Source organism: Trachypithecus francoisi, unplaced genomic scaffold (assembly GCF_009764315.1).
Source record: "Trachypithecus francoisi isolate TF-2019V2 unplaced genomic scaffold, Tfra_2.0 Lachesis_group5, whole genome shotgun sequence".
Lineage (NCBI taxonomy): Eukaryota > Metazoa > Chordata > Mammalia > Primates > Cercopithecidae > Trachypithecus > Trachypithecus francoisi.
The window spans coordinates 474,844-496,488 of NW_022681470.1; the positions used below are offsets into that span (position 1 = coordinate 474,844).

At 42.4% G+C, this 21,645-nt stretch overlaps 2 protein-coding genes across 2 annotated transcripts; both read right to left on the bottom strand.

Annotated features, from left to right (window-relative positions):
- Positions 1 to 6,919: 6,919 nt before the first annotated feature.
- LOC117076378 (olfactory receptor 2T11-like) lies at positions 6,920 to 7,862 on the bottom strand. Its single transcript, XM_033199804.1, is given in 4 exon segments — positions 6,920 to 7,044; positions 7,047 to 7,345; positions 7,347 to 7,790; positions 7,792 to 7,862. Coding segments are annotated over 4 exon segments (939 nt in total).
- A 10,455-nt stretch (positions 7,863 to 18,317) lies between these two features.
- LOC117074943 (olfactory receptor 2T2) lies at positions 18,318 to 19,861 on the bottom strand. The gene has a single exon (XM_033196894.1). The coding sequence runs from the start codon at positions 19,765 to 19,767 to the stop codon at positions 18,793 to 18,795; it is 975 nt and encodes a 324-aa protein (XP_033052785.1). The 5' UTR covers positions 19,768 to 19,861; the 3' UTR covers positions 18,318 to 18,792.
- Positions 19,862 to 21,645: the final 1,784 nt, after the last annotated feature.

The following is a 21,645-nucleotide window of genomic DNA, read 5'->3' on the forward strand; positions in this document are numbered from 1 at the left end:
GGTGTTCTATCAGTGTCGGTCTTCCATCTATGTTCTTTAGACCTACCTGCCTCTCAGAGCATGCTCAGAGGAGACTGCACCACACAGGCTGCTTGTGCCCCTCAGTCCGCTTGTGCCCCAGCTTGCCCTCTGCATTTGCTCTTCTGCACATCACTGATGGTAACTCGTTTGGGGACCTTGTTCACCAAGTCAGGTTTTGTGAGGTGAAGTCAAGTTTTGTTCGTAACCCTCTATGCTCTTCCATTAACGGCTGGGACTCTGGAAATAAGCTCATTCTGATGGAAAGGCTGATAAGGAATCCGTTTTCTGTTCTTTTTAAAAATTCTTTTAATCTTCCCATGTTTGTGTCTTTTCTCTTGAGTAATCTGGGATATATCGGTATTTGAAATACACATCTTTGTAACCAGGGCACAAGAATGATTTTGCTTGGACTGTTTGGTGGCCTCAGACACAGGGTTCAGGAGCATCTTTCAATGTCCTTTATCTTTTTATCGGATCTTGAATTGCTTGTGTATTTGTTGTTTGTGCATGTTTATGTCCTTGTGCACTAATATGGGTTCTTCTCACTACAAAAATCAGGGTCCCCTTCCTAAAATTCCAGCTAGATACTCAAGGGTTTTAAACCAAAAATAAAATTCTAAGGCTCCCTTAACCATCTGAATAGGGCCCTCCTCTCAGCAAGGGCATTCCAAAGTTAACCTGAAAAACTAGTTCAGGCCATGATGGGAAGGAAGAGATCGACGTGCCTCACGATACCCTCCCGTCCCTTGGTCCTTTGTGGAATTACCGATAGAACAGATTCTTTAAGTCTGATAAACATTTACAATCTGTTCTCTCTGAAGCCTGCTTGCTGGAGACCTCATCTGCAAGATAAAGCCTTGGTCTCCACAACAAACCCTTAGCATATCCAGACATTGCTTTCTACTGATAACAACTCTTTCAGCTAATTGCCAATCAGAAAATCTTTGAATCTGCCTGACTTAGAAACGCCCACTTCCAATTGTTCTGTGTTTCCACGTCAAACCACTGTATATTTTTACACATACTGACTGATGTCTTATGTCTCCCTAAAATATGTTACACCAAGTTGTGGCCCAGCCACCTTGGGCCCATGTTCTCAGCATCTCCTGAGGGCAGTTCTGTGGGCCATTGGTCACTCATATTGACTCAGAATAAATCTCTTAAAATATTTTACAGGGTTTGACTCTTTTCATCGACAGGTTAAAGTATACAATTTTATTTACATAATTTTCAATGAATAGTAAAAATTAAACTGTCGTATTTAGGAATATTTATCCAGTAATGCAAGAAAAAGTCCAGGGAATAATTACCATGAAATTCATTTGGCAAAATAACTGATCAATATTCTTCACTGTCAAGGCCCGAAAAAAGAAATGTTATCAACTTAACTGAAATGTTGTGACTGAGAATTTCTCAGTCAAGGTTTATTAAGCCAACATTAGAGTATGCCTAAAAAGATAAGAAGCCACAGGCACACCTGTGGTCGTTTTTCCAAAGAGGTTTCTGGAACATTCAAGCATGTATCCATTTTCTCAAGGTGGGGGAAGGCATATAGGAAGACGGGCAGGTTGGTGGTAAGGTCACTGGTTGCATTTCTGTGCGACTTCAGTTAGTGCCCAGTCAATGTACATTTGACACAAGATAAGGTGAATGTTTGAAAAGAAAGAAGGAGCCAAGGAAGACTCAACTCTGTCGAAGTCCCTGGGTAGGTGAAGGAATGATTTGTCTCATCTGGTCTTTGTTCTGCTCCTGGAAAGCAGCTTGTCATCAACATTATCAGTGTGGAATAGAGCAGACTAATTTTAGGAGGTAGAAGTAGATCACAGACCTAAAGTTACAGTAGGCATGTTTTTACAGGAGGCCAAGAAAAAATTTACTTCTGAGTGAGCTGTGGGGGCAGTCCCTTCACAGATGCCTGAGACTCTTACCTTTCCCCGGGATCTGGCTGATGGATAATGCTATTGAATAGTAGCAGCTCTGTATTGGGAAGAGGGTGTTTGAGTGACTGAGCCTCCAAGCTTAACCTTTACTTTTGCATAGAAGTTTAGGGGTCTTGAGAGTTTGAAATTTCCTTGACAAATTGCAGGAGACTAGGCAAAAATATAAAACTAAATTCAGTGTGGGGATCCTGAATGAGATCTTGGAAAAAGGAATTGTCATGAGTAGAAAAACTGGTGAAATGTAAATTTGCTCATTCTGATCATTGTTTTATGATGATTGAAATGTCAAGATTAGGCCAGGCATGATGGCTCACACCTGCAGTCCCAGCACTTTGGGAGGCCGAGGTGGGTGGATCGTCACCCTGAGGTTAGGAGTTCAAGGCCAGCCTGGCCAATATGGTGAAATCCCATCTCTAAAAATACAAGAAAATAGCCAGGTGTGGTGGGGGGTGCCTGTAATCCCAGCTACTTGGGAGGCTGTGGCAGGAGAATCACTTAAACCTGAGAGACGGAGGTTGCAGTGAGCCGAGATCATGCCATTGCACTCCACCCTGGGCAGCAGGGGCAAAACTGTCTCAAAAGAAATGTCAGCATTACGAGAAATTGAGTGAGGGCTATGTTGGAAACTCATCGTGTTAATATTGCCACATTTTTGCTTGTCTAAAGTAGTTCAAACGAAAGAGACATCTAGAATAATGCCTGTCTTTGCCCTGGGGCATGTGTGGTGATCAAAGCACAAGAGGGTTCTGGAGTGCTGGTTCTGTTCTGTTTCCTGACGGGGTGTGGGGATTATTTCATGAATGGTTTCACAACTCTTTTCTTGAGAGGATTAAGAATGAGTTTTGCGTTGGCATTTCTAGGGTTATGTATTTCATAAGAAGAGATTAACACTGATTTATAATGTGATTTTCTTAGAAGCCCTGCTGTTGCCTGTGTCATTAAGTGCTGATTCATTTTACTCCCTAAAATTACAATGTAGCTGGAATTAAATATCCCCAAGCAGAGACTTCTTCCCCCTGTGTTGTAGGCCTTTCAATAACGTCTCCCTTTATGTTTTACCAAATCAAATGAGGGATGTTAACTACAATATTTAAAGCTGTTAACTTCTATTATATCTATAATTACAGAAATATACATGAAGAAAAAACTTTTTGGCAAATTGTTTGGCAATAAATGATCCTAGATTCAAGGTTTTTATACAATTCATTTTTTTTCCAATTGATTCTGGAGGGACTGCAGAGTAAAAATGAGGCATAGCATGTAAAGCACCAAGACAACGAAATAGCTGCTAAAATGCAGAAAATGTTTAATAGCAAATAGAAAAATGTCACCATCAGTGCATCCGAGGTACCTATAATACATTTTTCATTTTTGTTTTGTATTTTGTCTTCTCCTAATGATGCATGCAGTTTTCAAGAATCAAGAACGCATGGTGTTGTTTCAGGAGGATGTCATGTTACTAACCGGCCACCAGGTGGCAGGAGGACGAGGTCACGGTGTCCCATAGTCGCACCTGCAGGATGCCTAATGGAATCTACAGATCATCACTTGGGACTGTGTCTTCATGTCTCGATGTCTCCTTCCTGTACGGATAGATCAGCCAAGGGAAAGTGGGGCGATATCTAACCTAGATGCAATCGCAAATGTGTGAGTGCAGTGCCTGAGGTAGAATCTATTCAACGAATCAGACTCCTGATGACAGCTTTGCCCAGAGAACCCACAGAAGACGGCCTGGCTGGATCACTAAGGCAGAGCCCCCATTGTCTGAAGGAGCAACAGCTACAGGCTTAGAAAACGTCTGCCCTAAGAAGCCTCTCATTCTTCAGCTATGATCGACTCTAAGCAAGATAGTCAACTATGGCACAGAGAGGTTAGGTAACACGCTCAGGGCACACAGCCCAGAGATAAACAGGCCAATATTCAGACTCCAATGGGTTCAGCTCCAAGCATATGGCCTTATCACCCTGAAATTGCCTTTGAAATTGGGAGATGGGGTGGAAATCATGTTTTAAAAAGTTCAATATTCATGTGGAAAAAACCTTGTAAAAAGCTATTCAACACCTGAACAATCTGTAACTGGACATACACACGCCCGTATCACACAGCAGTGAAATCTGTGGGCACCAAGAGGAGATGCACAAACTACAACTAGTACACTCAGAGGAGGGACATTTTTCCACACTAAACGGGAAGCCATCACCAGAGAAGCCACCACAAAGCCAAAATTACAGAGGGAATGTTTTAGGAGTAAGGTGGACTAACTTCTAAACATAAATCATTTGCACTTTGAAATGAAGTGACAGAATGACAAATGATTTTGTAAATCATGCCACGTTATACAAGGAACTCCACACCGTGAGGAATTCTCACTACAACTTTTAACTGTCCAGAGACAAAGTTAATGAAATAAACAGCTACTGAACATCTATTACATGCTACAAGTTATATGCATTGGAAAAGCATAAATATGACACACTTTGTTCACAAAGGAATAAGTTTGTAGTAACGACAGCAATTGATGGTATTTTGTCCCTGTTTTTCACACAGTTCTAGTTAACATATTGAGTGTGTACTATTTTCTGGGCACCATGCTGGACACATCACGAATTATCTGACAAACATGTTGTGCTAAATTCATAAATTCAGTGCAAACGAGGGGGAGTCCTAAAGGTTGTCCTACCATCCAGATAGCTCTACTAGCTTGTTAACTACTTAGCTGTTCTCCAAGAGGATTCTCTTCTCCTCTCACACTTGTGAAAGGGCCACCCTGAGCTTTCCTCAGAAGCTCTCATTGATTCTAACTGCACTGAGAAGACACAAGCCATCTGAAGGGAGCTGAGTTGTAACACATGTGCTCTGCCTGACCTCCTGCTGCTGTCAATGACTTGGCCATGCTCTTACAAAAGGTCAGTCTGTTTCTGTGCTTTCGGCCACTCTCGAAGGCCATCTTTCTGAAAGTTTCCTCCATTTCTCATGTCAATTTTCTTTCTGTACTGAATTATTCCTTTGAACTTTATACTCAGTATCACAGTGACAGCAACATGAACACATTGGTATCACATGTTCTTCTAGTTATAATCCACTTCCTTTACAAAAAAATCTAAAACTTTATACTCAACTTACTTTATCTACTTCCTCTCCCTTTATTTTACCCCGAATCATCTCTAAGCATCTCCCCATTACAAATTGTCCAAGTTACAAATAATCTTCATGTTGCTAAATACCATAACCAAATCTCATCTCAACCATAAACGGTACTTGTTGCAGTTGCCGACACTATCTTTTAAACACTTTGTCTTAGATTTTATTTCTTACCTCATAAAACCCTCTTTTCTAATTTTTCATGTGACACCAGCTGCCTCAGATCCGTCTCAAGCTTTAAGAAAATTCTTTAAAAACCTATGTGTTTAAACACTTCGTACTCTGAGGATTATTAAATGTATACCTATGTTCAGAGCTCTGATCTGAACTACAATTGACTTTATATATAGCTTCAATATTTTTATTTATGTATTTATTTTGAGACAAGGTCTCACTGCCACTCAGGCTGGAGCACAGTGGTGCCATCACGGCTCACTGCAGCCTCAACTTCTCAGCCTCCAGTGATCCTCCCACCTCAGCCTCCCAAGTAGCTGGGACTACAGGTGGGTGCCACCACACCCAACTAATACTTGTATTTTTGGTCAAGATGGGGTTTTGCTAATGTTGGCAGGCTGGTCTCGAAACTCCTGAGCTCAAGCAATTCACCTCCTTGGCCTCCCTACAGTGCTGGGATTACAGGTGTGAGTCAGTGCACCCGGCCTAGCTTAAATACCTCATAGAGTTTTCCAAATTATCTTGACAAGTGAATTCTTGACTTCTGCTACAGGCCACTGTAGTTTTCCAAATCTCAGAAATTCAATTTTTTAGTCACTTGGGCCCAAACCAATAAGTTATCTTTCACTCTACATCTGTTGCTGACATACCCCAAATCCATGAGCTAAATCCTTTCTGGTGTCCACCCTACCCAAGCCATCCTTGTTTCTCATCTTTGAAACCTCCTGAATTGTCTTCCTGTATCCATGTTTCCCTTTGTTCTAATTTTCCTACACCACAGGCACAGTGATGCTTTTAAGATGTGTGTTTGTTATCATATGACACCCACATGGAAGACTCCAAGGACTTCCCACCCCACTCAGCCTAATTCAAACTGCCTTAAGGGTTGTTGTTGAATCACATACAACTTGGAAAAGTGCAGTTTCTGGCCATGGATGTTAACGAACCTGGTGTCCTGTTAATACTCTCAAGGAAAGTGGCAGCCGTGTTCTTTGATGCTAAGACTAGAGTCTATTCCCTGTGCGTAGCTGTGTCATGTTGAGCCTCCACCCATTCATACTCAGTTCTGTGCAATTCACCAGCATTTTTTGTGGCCTAGTATTTGACAGCTGCTGTCTGTACTCAAGAGGGTCAGAGATCCAAAGACATTAGAGCTTACAGTTACTTGGTGTCAATACTATAATAAGAAACACGACTGAAGTGTGTGCTTTATCTTCTTTGCCACTTGTGTATTGGCATTCTTTTACTCTATTGCTACAAAACTAATCACAGAATTTGACTGTAGACATTTGATAGCTTTTGTAGGTTTTTCTTTCATTTTGTGTTGTTTAAACATGAACAAATATTGTGAAGGAGGATCTAGTTCAGAGTGAACGGTTGCTGTGAACTCTATCTGGAGTTTTTCTTCCCTAGAGAAAACAAACAATTATTTAACTGAATAAACCATTCTTGATACTTCACTGAAAGGTCTCTGCAGAACAGAACATCTTTCCCTTGCTCCCCTGAGGACCATGAATCCAGACAGGGTGAATCATCCTAATTGCCAATAGTAAGTAGACGTTGACAGCTGACCAAATCATCTCCAGGGAAACAGGGCACACGGAGGAAGGTCTTCGGAGCCTCACCCTCCTGGCAGTGACTCTCTAAGCATCACTTGTGGTGACTTTCTGAGCAGATGAGGAACCTGCAAGCACCTTTTTAAATGCCCCGTGGCGTCCTTGTTTGAGGCTGTAGGTGAGAGGGTTGAGCACGGGGGTGACAATGGAATCGAGGCTGACACTACCTCGTCCTGCTCGGGGGTGTGGAACGACGGGGGCAGCACGTGTGTGTAGAAGGCAGCTCCACAGAAGATGCTGACCACAGTCAAGTGCGAGGAACGGGTGGTGAAGGCCTTTCTGTGACCTTCAGCAGAGCGCATGCGGTGGACGGTTAACAAGACGAGGGAGTAGGAGGTGGAGACGATCGAAATGGGGATGAGCAACATGAGGACACAGCAGATGCGCATCCGAGTTTCATACAAGGACATGTCCGCACAGGCCAGTTTGAGAACAGCCGGGATCTCACAAAAAATGGTTGATACTGCAGGAGCCATAGTAAGGGACAGTCACGGTGATGGGAGTGAGCAGAAAGCCAGCGAGGGAGCCACCAAACCAGGCACCAGCAGCCAGCGACAGACACATCTTGCGGTCCATCAGGACTGGGTATCTCAGAGGGCTACAGCCAGCCACGTAGCGGTCATAGGCCGTGAGGCCCAGTAGGAAGAACTCAGAACCGATCATGGTCACGTAGCGGAAGATCTGGATGCCACAGGCCACAAAGGAAATGGTCCTGTCTCTAGGAACCATGTCCACCAGGAGCTCTGGGGCAGTGGCGCCGATGAAAAGGGTGTCCACGAGGGGCAGCTGGCTGAGCGGAAAGCACATGGGGGTGTGGAGGCGACAGTCCACCCGAATCAAGAATATCATGACCAACTTTGCAGTTGCAGCCACTGCGAAAATAGCCAAGATCACCGACTACGATCCCCGTAGCCTCCCCCTTCACCAGAAGCCCCAGGAGGGTGAAGTCAGAGGATGACGTGTTCGTCATTGATGTGGCCCCACGAGCGTCGCAGGGCAGCGGGAGGACAAGGCCCAGGGAGGAGGCAAGAACGTGTTCAAGATGGGAAAGGTCTGCAGTGGAGGTGACACTTCTGAGGGTACTGTCAGGACGAAGCTTCCAGGGTAGAGGCTAGAAAAGAACAAGCAGACCAACATGTGCATCATAAAGCAGAAACCGTGGCTGCATTTCCCTGTCAGAACTGCTGCTTCTGTATTGTGTCTGTGTCCATCATGCTGCTGGAGGTTACGGGAACCGCATGATAAATTGCTGCGCTACACCGAGAACGGGGTTTTAACCGTGTCTGTTCCGTCCATGCTGCATTTCTCGTCTCCAGGACGTTATCTAGCCCTCAGTAGGGTTAAGTAACTGCTAGTTGGAAAAGCGGGGTGCTCGATTCGTTGATTGGCAGAATGGAAAAGGGCAGTGAAGTAAATCACTGAGGAAATGAAGGGTTAGGATAACTTTTGAGGTTTCATGAATAAAATGTTCCCTGTTTCATTATTTGTATAAGTTTAAGGACGAGTGCAGTGTCATGACATGGATGTGTTGCATAGTGGAGTCTTGTCCTTTAGTGTAACCGTAATTCAAACAGCGTAGGTTGTGCTCGTATTAATTTCTCACCCCTCGGTCCCCCTTTCACTCCCTACTCCAAGTCTTCGATGCCTATTATGCCACTGTAGGTCTAAAGTTGGGACTCCTCCCTGTTCTCTGTGCTGTTTTGCTAACCTTTTTGCAGATCTTTCTTCAGATAGTTTTCTTCACCCTCTAATTCTGGAGCTTTTTGCAAATAAGCTAAATTTTTAAAAAGCGGTTTATGACACTAAGCTGACTCCTTACATTGCTCTCCATTGCTACTGTAGGTTTGGGAAATGGGCAGGGAAATTACAAGGAAAGTGTTGGCAGGTTGAAGCTATGTCACCAGAAGACACAGGAGCAGGGTTCACCGAGCTACATGTCTGCCAGCGTTAACCAGAACTGAGGCCAGAGCTAAACTCAGGCTTAGAAAGCTATGGAGATGTATGGGAATGTGACAGCAACAGGCCAGTTTAAGGAGGGATTTTATCTTTAACATATCAGGTGGAAGATTCAAATGTTAGACGAAAAGAACCATACATGTAGTAAAAATTACCACCCTCTGCCCACCAGCCCCCCATCCCCCGCACGGCAGGCCTCAGTGGCGAGTCTCAAACATTTATCAAAGGGGGAGCCTAGGTGCATGCTTGCTGCAGGGCGTTTTCCCCCTTTCACATGTTGCTGGACACGTTGGCTCCGCTATCTAGTGTTGCCAGATTTAGCAAATAAAGGTACAGGATACTCAGCTATGCTTGACTTTCAGATAATCAAAAAATCTGTTTAAGTTCGTAATGTACTTACAACCAAAAAAGGGTTCACCGTTTATCTGAAAATCAAGTTTAGCTGGTTGTCCTTTACCACGCTGAGGTCACACCTGGCTTCACAAAGGTGCCAGAATTGTAATGACCTTGAAAAGTGACCAGTAGAATCTGTACAAATAGAGTCTAAAACACGTTATATACCAACATCAAAATTAAACTGGCTCACTCCCAATTTCCCTGTGATCGATACATTCAGATTACTGTGAAAGGGGCTAAGGACTGTGGCCTCCTCTGTCAGGCCTCCCAGAAATACTCCGTGGTCAAAACTCTATGTCAGTGAGTCTTAGCCTCTTGATCTTTTAAATTCTATTCCATTTCCCAAGGATAACTGAACACAAATATTGTCTAAAAATATATTCTGCTAATTCAAAGTCCAAAAATATAAAATATTCTATTTTAGACTCCAAAAACTTCCTAGAATTAACCCACACTAAGGAGAAAAGAGCACATCTCTGTCATATTAAACAAATTCAAACATTTTATCCAAAATGTACAAAACACTAAAAACAGGCCGGGTGTGGTGGTTCATACGCCTGTGACCCCAGCACTTAGGGAGGCCAAGGATCACTTGAAACCAGGAGTTTGAGATGAGCCTGGGCAACATAGCAGAGCTCGTCTTTATAAAAACATGAACTAGCCAGGCATGGTGGTGCATGTCTGTTGTCGTCCCAGCAACTCAGGAGGCTGAGCTGGGAGAATTGCTTGAGGCTAGGAGTTTGAGGTTACAGAGAGCTAGGACTGTGCCACTGCACTCCAGCCTGGGTGACAGAGCAAGACCCTGTCTCTAAAAAAAATGAATAAGTAAAATATTTATAACAATTAAACATCTAGAGCATTTCTCGTGTCCACAGTTGGTAGGTGCCTGGCTTAATCCATCGTGACATTTTAACCTGGTTGTTCCACGAACTTTCCCACGATCTCCCTGCTGTCCCGGGAATCCCTCCCGTCCAGTCTCAGCACAACCATCCAAGTCACAGTGGGACCCCCGCATCACCCCACGCCGCTTTCCGCTCGAAACCCTGCTGTTGTGCTTTACGTCATGCGTTAAGGCCCGTCACGTTCTGAACGTTTCATCCTCTGAAATCATCTCCTGCCGACTCCAGCCTGCTTGTCCCTGGGCTGCAGCGACGGTGGCTTCCTTGCTTGTTCTCTGTCCCTACTTTGCAAGAGCCCTGAGCCCTGGGGTCTTTGCGTCTGCTGCTCCCCTTGGCTGGGCTCCTCCTCCAGCCATACAAGGCCATCCCCTCATGTCCTTCCGGGCTTTGCTCAAAAGCCACCTGCTCAGAGGGGCCTGTTCTGGTCCTATGACTTTTTCTTCACTTTTCTTCACACCGTCTGACACACTATGCTGTGTTTTGTCTTTATCTCTTCAAGCTGGAAAGTAAAGCTTCATGTGAATAAGGGGTTTTGCCGATTTTGTTAACTGAACTCTCACCATCCAAAACAACTGGCACATGGTAAATCTTGGTTGAATAAATCGTTTTTAAACCCATGCAGCCAGCAAAAAATGCAAATTATTTTTATGCTTTTTAAGATATATCTCTAGAATTCCTTCAAAACACCTCCTGATTTTATAAAATGTACTAAAATAATTTTCACGCCAGGCACTTGTGTTTGTCTTCAATGCAAAACAAAATTGACCAAAAAATGGGATCCGCCCACATTTGATAAGAAACTTCATTCTAGGAAACAAAAAAACACAAGTTTCTAAGATCAGACAGCAATATAACTTTTACTTCTAAATCATTAGTTTATATACAGTACAAATTTGAGAATGATGCTGCAGTTTAAAATAAATATACCTAGAGTAACTAAGATGTCAGCATAATTCACAAAAAAGGAGGGACTTGCCACTTCCTCTGCCGTCTGAACCTGTCCTTGCTATGACAGGCCTTCACTCAGGTAGGTACCAATAGGTTGAAATAACTTTAGCTTCAAGTGTTATTACACATCCAGAGATTGTACTGTAGATGTTAATAGTTAGAATTCACCTTACGTTAAACAAAAAGAAAATTGTGTATGATTTGTTGCAGAATTCCATCTGCCTTTTATGATTAGAATAGTTGTCTTAAATAATGCCATAGGGCTTAATTTGCTACTTAAATCGAATGATGCTGTAATACTTAGTTTAATGGTAAATATAACCATATGGCAGAATAATCTTCCACCTTCAGCAAAGGTCCTCATGTGCTAACGCCTGGAACCAATGAATATGCTCTCTTAAGTGGCAAAGACTTTGCTGGTATGATTAAGAATTCTGAGATGAGGAGATTCTTCTGAATTATGCTGTCAGACTGAAGGTAAATGCCAAGGCCTCACATGGGAGAGAGGCGGCAGGAGAGTCAGATGTGATATGAAAACAGGTCAGGTCGGGGGGACTCAGTCGGTCTCTGGGTTTGACGATAGAGGGGACCCCAAGCCAAGGTATGTAGGTGGTCTCTAGAAACTGGAGAGGGCTAAGAAATAGACTCTTACAACCTCGTAGAGAAGAAGGTAGTCTTCCCAACATCGTGATTTCAATGCAGCGAGACCAGCTTCCAACTTCTGACCTCCAGGCTGTGATATTATAAAACCTGGTGGTCATTTGGTACCACAGTCATAGGGAACTTCTGTGCCAATAAATGATTTTCTTCATTTTTAGACAAAATTGGGACGTGTTGCAATAATAAATGGGCCAGCACTTGTGTAGTGCTTGCTGGGTCCCAGGCACCATGGCACGGGTGCCAATGTTTCCACCTGCTCCTCACAGCACCTCCACGGGTCCATCACTGGACTTATCCCCATCTCACAGCTGGTAAAACTGAGGCTCGGAAGTCAGGTGGGAGAGCTGCACCCAGGCTCAAGGACTCAGCTTTTGTTTTTCACGCTCTCTGCCTTAGCTACTCCCCAAAGACAATATCCCTTTGAGCATCACTTACGTTTACAGCCAGCAAAAGAGAAGTTAAATGAATACAGGGTAAAAGGCCATAAACACACTCAAGGAAAATTTGAATTTCTGATCACAAGTTGTCAAAGTAATCAAGTGACAAAATGAAGTTAATTTTCCAGAAACTCAAAATTTTCCCTAACTCCTGGGAAATTCTCAGTCATTACACGCCTGCCTGCAGGTGTCTGGTTTTATATTGGGGTCCATGAAAAAAATCTCAAATGTACCCCGAGAAAGGTCTTGCCAGTGCCCCTCACACATGTCTCTGTTGTGAGACTACAGAGGGCGATGACCCATCTTGCAGCAGACATTGCAATGCCCCACTCGACAGGCACGTCTCCAGTCCCACACAGCATTGCCACTGTTAACACACAGCCCTGTACGTTCTATGCCCTGTTGGGATTTCAGATTTGAAGATCTCTAATGTGGCAGAGTTCACCTAAGGAGAGAACAATTCCGATGTTTCTAGCATAAAGACAAGACAAATATATATTTAAGGTAATGGATATCTCAATTACATTGATTTGATCTTTACAAATCATATGAATGTATTATCATACGTATCTTACAAAAAAACAGAATGACCCTTGAATGTTACAATTGAAATAAATTCATTTCAAAAAAATTACAGAAGTGTGAACTGAATACTTGTGCAATACATTGAAATGGTACTAGAGCGATCCTATCAATGATTTATGAAACATTTTTTCAACGTAATTGCCCTTGTACACGATGTTTTCCTAGGTACTGAAGACCCCCAATGGGCAGGAGAGAGATTTTTAAAAGTTTTAAAAGACGATTTAAAGGGCCAACGCTGTAGTGAGACTTTGCTGTTCTTACGGTTATGTTTAATTTTGTTGTAACACACTAGATCACTTTCTCAGAAGTCCCCTAAAGGAGGGCATGGGGAACTCAAGTTACAGGACAGTCTCCTTACTATGGATCGAGGACAGTCATGGGACCATTTTTCATATTATTCACGACTTCAGCCAGATCAGGTTATCTAGACTTAGTTACTGAACTAAACATCTTTGGAAAATTAAAGGTGTTTTTGGCCTCTTTTGCCAATCAAGTGGTCTTTTCAGGCCTCTCTCAGGTGGAGTCGTAAAAACTCATCACTCCCTCCTAATACGTGTCTATCACTGTGCAGTTAGGGTCACATTCTTCTTACTCTTGTAAGGTGATGAAACATAGTGAAACGTGAATACACTCAGCTGGGCACTGGCTTGCCAGAGGCAGGGTCTTGAACTTAATTTTATTCTTTCCTAGAGCATGTACCCATGAAGCTTCCTCAAACAGCAATGTAGAAGGGCCACAGTGCAGAAATAGTTTGTCAATCTTATTCAACTTGAACTTCTACATGAGAGCTGGGTTGTATCAACATTGATAAAGGGGGAACCTCAAACTGCTGGTGGGAGTTAGAATGGGTTTTCTGGGTTTGAGAGAGCACGAAGTCAATGCCAGGAGTTTAAAAAATATGTACAAGCTTCCACTCCTAGGAAAGTGTAGTATGGAAATAATCAGATGAGTGGGCAACTTATTAAAAAACCCATTCTGGTGTTATTTTGCAATAAGAAAGTGGAAGTAACCTAAGCATCTGCCAACTGGACACATACTAGATAATTTAGGTGTTAGTACATAATAGAGTTCTAAGTGACCACTGGAATGTAAGGTGATCTACATTCATCACCATATAGCAGGTTCATTGTATTCTGAAGTGAAAAGGTGGCATATTTTCAACCTCTATAATATATATACATATGCATGTATGTGTGTGTATATAATATGTGTGTGTGTATATATATGTGTAATCTCCTTACAACTATACTCTGCCTTTGAACTGAAATCCCTTAATACATCCACAGCGTGTATTATAATCTTGTCCTTAGAAACAATCAAAAGGAAGATTTTTAGTCTCTCAAATTACACAAAGCCATTACTCGCAAACATCCCTGCCTTGGACCAAAATTCTATTATCCTTTCTCCCTTTGAAGTCGTTTCCCCACAGTTGACCCAGGGAGACAGCAAAGCAGTTCTCTTCATTAAACCTTCATATTCAGAAGCTGAGGCCCAAAGATATGGTTTTAACTATGTTCAAACATGTTTTCTGATTTTAATTTTTCCAAGTTTATAGAATACTTAACACATCACTAATTTCAATTAAGCACTTTGGAATTCCAGGGAAAGAATTTTGATGACATCAACTGACATATGCAATCCTAAACCTTGCAATTAAATTCAGTCATGAGGGTTCTGCTTCTACCCTTGAGCAAACGCCCCTAATGGAACTTACCTCCTGTTTGCTTCGAAGAAAGAATATATGAAGAATCTAGCAAAAGCCAATGACTTTTTTACATAAGCTGCAATTTTAAAATAGTTAGAAATCACTTAGTGAAGCTGGAAACAATTTAAGTACAGTTTTTGGGGTTTTTTTTTTGCTTCTAGCATCACCCCGACATGCAGTTCTACGTGTGAGCCTGTACAAGTCATCTAACTTTGTTAATCTCCAGTTTCCACGACATCTCTTCAAATCTGAGATGCCAAGTTTTTTGTTTTGTTTTTGTTTTTTTTTTTTTTTAAGGATTTTTAGAAACTAGAGTTTGTACTTTGGGGTAACTACGCCTTCTAAAGTGAAATAGTTTTCATTCATTTCTTACACTCGTATTTATTAAGGGCAAATTCATGAAATAGTTTTCATTCATTTCTTACACTCGTATTTATTAAGGGCAAATTCATGAAATAGTTTTCATTCGTTTCTTACACTCATTTATTAAGGGCAGATTCTCCATCAGGGAAGTTTTTAGGTCCTTGGGATGCCTCAAGATAAAGATCTTTGTTTTTAGGTTTGTGATGATTTAATAAAACCAAAGAAGCTTAAAGTGCTCATAAAAATACAATGTGAAATAACCAGAGTTGAAGCTACAGGTATTTATTTACCATTTTATATTCTTAACCAGTTGTATAAACCAAAGGAATGTAGTCAAAACAAACTACATATTTACTTGGCCTTTGATGACCTGAGATTTAGAAGGAAGCATACAGTGAAATGCTGGAAAGTGTGTGCATGGTCAAGGGAGTCACCCAGGTTTAAGAAATCTACCCTCAATACAATCCAACCGGAAAAAAGCTTAAAAATGCATCTGATTTTTGTCATTTGTGTAAGAATCAGCCTATTGTTTTAACTAAATAACCTATCAATGCCATACGATTATCTATTAATACAATTGTTTCATGTATGGAACTTTGTCGAGTCAGGACCTGACGTTTTGGTCATTTTGCTTTCACATAATTGTCAGAATTCTCAGATTTCATTTCAAGTCAGTTTAACTTGACAGGGATGTTCTGTCACTTTAATTTTTTCAATTTTCAGTTTTTAATTTTTGTGGATACAGAGGTCTGCATTCTTTTCTTTATACTAATTATTTAGCATATTAGTTATCTAATTTTCTTCAGTTTCTCTGATCATTCCTTTTTGCCTGTATCTTCCTGAGTATTGAATAAGGCAGTTAAATAAGGTATTTAATAAGTAGACTTTATGCTTTCTTCTATTACAATTTTATATTGCCTAAATAGACGCTTGCTGTATAAATAAAACAAGTCTGTAGAAGCAAGTGTTCAGTTAACTTTATATCCATATCCCTCACCTGCAGAAAGACCCCACAGGGAATCCGATTACCCCTCAACGTGGGTCGTCAGGTCCTCGCTAGACCAGCCTAACTGGCCTCCAACAGCAAATGAACATGGCTTTCATCAGCATGTTGCTCTGAAGGGACCTTTGTCCCCAGGTCATTATGAGGGTTAAGCCGGCAGCTGCACATCGTGCCACGTGCCTCTTCCCTTTGTGTTCTGGAGACAGCCTTGCTGTTGCCAAGGCTGGAGTGCAGTGGCACGATCTTGGCCCATTGTAACCTCACTCTGAGTTCGAGCGATTCTCCTGCCTCAGCCAAGTAGCTGGGATTACAGGCATGTGCCATCACGCCAATTTTTTGTATTTTTAGTAGAGACAGGGTTTCGCCATGTTGGCCAGGCTGGTCTCAAACTCCTGGCTTCAAGTGATCCACCTGCCTCAGCCACCTAAAACGCTGGGATCACAGGCGTGAGCCACCATGCCGGTCGCTTCTCCCCTTTGTAAATTATCAGTATCATGGTTTGGCACAAAACACCAGACTAGAGGTTAGAAGACGTGGTTCTGAAGCCGCACCTGCCTGTCGCTTGAATGAGGAAATAATTTGCTGTGACCACCAGCTTCCTTCATCTCCCATGGGGCTGATTCTTGACTATTTTGTGAAGATCAGAATCAAAATCAGATAATGTAGTTAAATGTTTTCAAAACTAGGGACAGTCCTGGGGCAGTCTATGTTTTCCTCATTACTTGGATTAGTGCATGCCATGTTACAGGTATACTACTGACAATATTAACTAAGTTACTAAATTATGTATATTACTCAATATTAAAATAATTCATATATTTTAATAAGCAAATCTGGTGACCACAAGTTACCTTATAAAGAATTTGGTGAGATGACTGGGGAAAAATCCTTGGTCACTCCCATTTACAGTGGGACTAGTTTTATGTGCGAAGAGAGTGGGTACCCACCATGTGTAAAATGAGATTTTTTTTTTTTAAGTTGTATTAAAGTAGAGCCTACAACAGAAAAGTGCACACGTCAACAGTGGAAAGACTGATAAATCGCCAGGAAAAGAACATGTTGATGTAACCACCACGGAATTGCTTGAATAGACATTGAATAATTAAACATTGAATAAGTCACCTCCTTCCATGTCCTGATCACTCAAGTCCATGATATCCCTAGAAACTTGTCAAGATGCACCTCACTTATTGCTTCAGGTATACTTTTGAAATGTCTGTCAGTGTTAGAGTTAAATATTCTAATTAAATGTGCAGAGAATTAATCTTGGAAATATAAGAACAAAAGTCCTATTTTTTTAATAGATAGCAACTGAGGAAATGGGAAAGAAAACACAGATGTCCCAGGACAGAGCACAGAGGCAGTGTGAACTGGAGTTTTGTAGAGGGAAGAAAGATCAAGGGGGTGCTAAGGCAGGAGAATGGGGAAGGGGGAGGACATTAGTGCAGATACAAAGGAATTAAATGTGAATGGAGCTGAACTGAAATACCACTGAGGATATTTCATAGATGAATCCTGGTCTAGTTTCTCCACTTAAGCCCTCCAGGACATTCTTCCATCTCTTTTCCATGTGTTTGATTTCAGGGTAAAGATCAAATTATTAGGAACGTTCTGAATAAAAAACCTAGGGATTAGCATATTGAAGGGAATATTCTTTATCTACATCAGCAACAATGGAGGAAACATTGTTCCTTCTGTGTTGACACTGGAACATAAGGCTGAGGAACCTTTGCTTAGTCTTCAACTGTGTAACCACTTTGTCCCGTGTTTTCTAAACCTTGTATCGATAAAATAAAAAACATTGAGGGACCTGGTGTTTATTTCTATTTCAGGACCTTACACACAGAAGCAGCTAAAGTTAAATGGTGGGGTGAGTGCAGTCTTGGCTTAGTATTCCACCAAAGTCACACGTCTATCAAAGCACCACACCTACCTCCAACTCGTTACAGAAATACTTTAGCATATCAGTGAAGATGTTGAGAATAAGAAAATTGAGCCACTTATTTCCAAGGGAACTTAGTTAGCTAATAAATGTAGAATGAATAAACCAAGACATTTTATCTGTTACCATTTAAGCGTAAATGGCAGTTTTGTAGATTTTTGGCCATGTAACAATCTTAATGGCAGAGTCAATTTTCAATCAATGAATCAATATTTATTTCCAGAAATATACTGGACTCCATGGGAATCAAGACAGGGCAAGTATTTATAATGTTTTATCACTTAGCTCTGAAATAAGAACATTCATAACATGTAAGAATACAGAACCAAAATACGATAGTATCACCTTCCTAAAAGTTTTCTAAATAAAACTGCTACATGTTTAGCACTGGAAAATATTTTACTTGTATTGAATGTTTGAAAGTAAATCAAGGAGGTGGCAAATGCTCCGATTTCCATTCAGAGGATGGTCAGCAATACAGACAGGAAGGATCATGATCACAGGTTAACACGGGCACTCCAGAGGGCTGCTGGGCTCGCCAGGAATGGTTTCTAGGGCTGCCTGCCTGAGAATGCCCTCTGGAAAGGTTTCTTGGTGAATCCAGTTGAACAAGTTTGCTAATGCAGAGATGCTCCCCAGCTTTGCTCTTGTTGCCAAGTAATCCTTGCAACAGGATGATTTTGCCTGTTAATTTTGCATTAGCTAAAAGTGACACTGAACAGTCTTCAGAAGCAATACCGTATGTTCTGGAATAGCTGCGTTATTGGCCGCAGCACCGCGGATGTTTGCAGTGTCCCCACTAGTCCTCCCTGATCACAGTTGCCACCCTGATGCCCTGGGAGTCCCCGGTAGTCTTTCCTGGCCACAGTCGTCACCCTGATGCCCTGAGAGTCCCCGCTAGTCCTCCCTGATCACAGCCACCACCCTGAGCGTCAGAAGCAATACCGTATTTTCTGGAATAGCTGCGTCATTGGCCGCAGCACCGCAGATGTTGGCCGAGTCCCCGCTAGTCCTTCCTCATCACAGTCCCCACCCTGATGCCCTGGGAGGAGCCACATCTCCCCAGCACTTTCCTCAGAGCTGCTGCCACCTCTTTATTCCTCAAGCTGTAGATGAGTGGGTTGAGCATGGGGGTGAGGATGGTGTAGAAAGCAGACACTACTTTATCCTTCTCTGGGGTGTGGTAGGAATGGGGCAGCACGTTGGTGTAGAAGGCTGCCCCATAGAAAATGCTCACCACCATGACGTGGGAGGAACACGTAGCAAAGGCTTTGCGCCAGCCCTCAGCAGAGTTCATCCGGTGGACAGTCAGGAGGATGCGCGTGTAGGACACTGAGATGACGGACAGAGGGAGCAGCAGCATCAGCACGCAGCAGGCATACATCAGGGTCTCGTAGAGCGACGTGTCTATGCACGACAACTTCAGCACGGCTGGGATCTCACAGAAAAAGTGATTGATCTCTCGGGAGCTACAGAAGGGGAAACTCATAGTGACAGGAGTCAGCATGAACCCATCCAAGGAGCCACCCACCCAGGAGCCGAGCACCATGAATAAGCAGACCCTGCGGTTCATGAGGAGAGGGTACCGTAGAGGGTTGCACACAGCCACGTACCGGTCATAGGCCATGAGACCCAGCAGGAAGAATTCCCCTCCAATCAGGGTCAGGTAGAGGAAGATCTGAAGTGCACAGCCCAGGAAGGAAATGGTCTTGTCCTTGGACAGGAGGTCCTGGAGCATCTTGGGGACTGTGATACAGATGTAAATGGTATCCATGATGGAGAGCTGGCTGAGCAAGAAGTACATGGGAGTGTGGAGGCGGGAGTCCACATGGATGAGCAGAATCATGACCACGTTGGCTGTTATCGCCACCACAAAGATGGAGAAGACTATTGCAAAGAGAAGCCCGGGGAAGGCAGGATGGGTGATGAGGCCTATGAGGACGAAGTTAGTGGAGTTCTGGAGAAGACCCTCCATGCCCATGGTCCATGAGAGCTCCTTGGGCTGTCAAGGCAGAAATCTGGCAGCTTATTTAATGACCTGACATGTAGGAAGAACCCACCAGGAATAGTATGTCAGCAGCGTGTGATAAAACAGATCGCCTACTTCAGGGATCATTTGAAATCCCCGTTTCAGTGTTAATGATCTGTATGATATTGGACAGAAAGTCTCAACTCAGTTTCATCATCTGTGAAAAGTCATCCTAGTTCTATACAGGCTGGATGTGAGATGTAAATGTAATAATTCATACAGTACCTGGTTTAGAATCGGCTTTTTACTTTGAACTATCTTCTGAATACATTTTATAATCTTACCACTTTAGATTGAAAGTTTTCTGAGGGTGGTTACTGTGCCTTATTTCCCATTTCACCTTGCAATACATGGTTTGGGTGTAAATTGCTCTCTATCTCCATTAAGATTGTATTAAGATCATACACAGACATCTACTTGTGACTTATGAAATTGGTAGAAAATATCTAAATAACTGACTTTTTTGGCTGCTGTTACTCAACAGCTTTACGAAAGTCTGCAACCTCAAAGCAGTACAGATGACCTCATTTGAGGTCGGGAGCCACTGTCTTGCGGTTAGGCTTTTGCCCTGCAAAGGGAGTCCGTGTTTTCGTCATGGATTGCGGCGACACCTTGTGTCTGTTCTCACAGACTAATTTGGGGTCACAAATCTGGAAGAACCACCACAAACTGCTTCAGAGCAAGGCTTTGGTTTCCTTATCATGGTGGTCTTTCTGGTTGACAATGAATTCTGCTGAAATTTTATGACTAGATACTGCATCATATCACTCGATGACTTAATCTTCTCTTATTGTTTAGCCAAAACGCTCGCGTTTCTCTGACAGAGTGGCATTCTGAACCTGCCCTACTGTTATGTCATCCTAGGCATCCACTGCTAGTTGGGTTTTCCCTCAAATTTCTCTACCATTTTGCTGATCCTTCATGTCTCTAAAAATAACTACAATCAGTTGCAGTGGCTTACACCTGTAGTCCCCAGCACTTCGGGTGGCCGAAGCAGGCAGATCACCTGAGGTCAGGACTTCGAGATCAGCCTGGCCAACATGGTGAAAGCTCATCTCTACTAATACAAAAGTTAGTCGGGCTTGGTGGCAGGTGCCTGTAAAATCCCAGCTACTCGGGAGGCTGAGGAAGGAGAATCGCTTGCACCTGGGAGGCAGGGGAGGCGGAGGTTGCAGTGAGCTGAGATCGTGCCATTGCACTCCAGCCTGGGTGACAGAGCAAGACTCCGTCTCAAAAAAAAAAAAAAAAAAAAAAATCACACCTTGGTTGAGGAGAAAAAAAATACATGAGCATCAAATATTAACTCCTGTCAAGCTTGATAAGTCAGCTACTTTTGCCTTCTCCAATAGGTGGAAGATTTTCTTGTGACAGCCACAGCTTTGAGTCATGGGTCAAGAGACTACTTAAATATAAAATTCCATTTACAGTGGCTTTTGCAACAGCTTGTTGGAAATGAAAAGTATTTATCTGGCAGACAATAAGTTTATCTTGACCCATATCTATTGTTTCACTTAAATGCATTATGGATATTACACATGAGTTACTATAGTGTTGTTAGCTTACAATCATCCTTTAAAAATATACTTTGAGAAACTGAAATACGCAAGAATGAGATAAATGAAAGTGACTTAAAATAATTCCTTTTGGATCAGAACACAAATCAAAGCATTTTGTTTCATGTGAATAATCAGACTACACTTCACAAGGTATTCAAAGGGGAGGCAAAACTATTGCCTCAAATGGCTATGATAGGAGTAAAACCATTTTCAACTCCCAGATCTTATCTCATTGTAGATCCCAGAAGAGGAGAGTAAAAAAGCTAAAATAGGC

What these genes read in the sequence shown, in the direction of transcription:
- LOC117074943 (XM_033196894.1), bottom strand. Translation starts at nt 19,767, where the DNA reads ATGGGCATGGAGGGTCTTCTCCAGAACTCCACTAACTTCGTCCTCATA.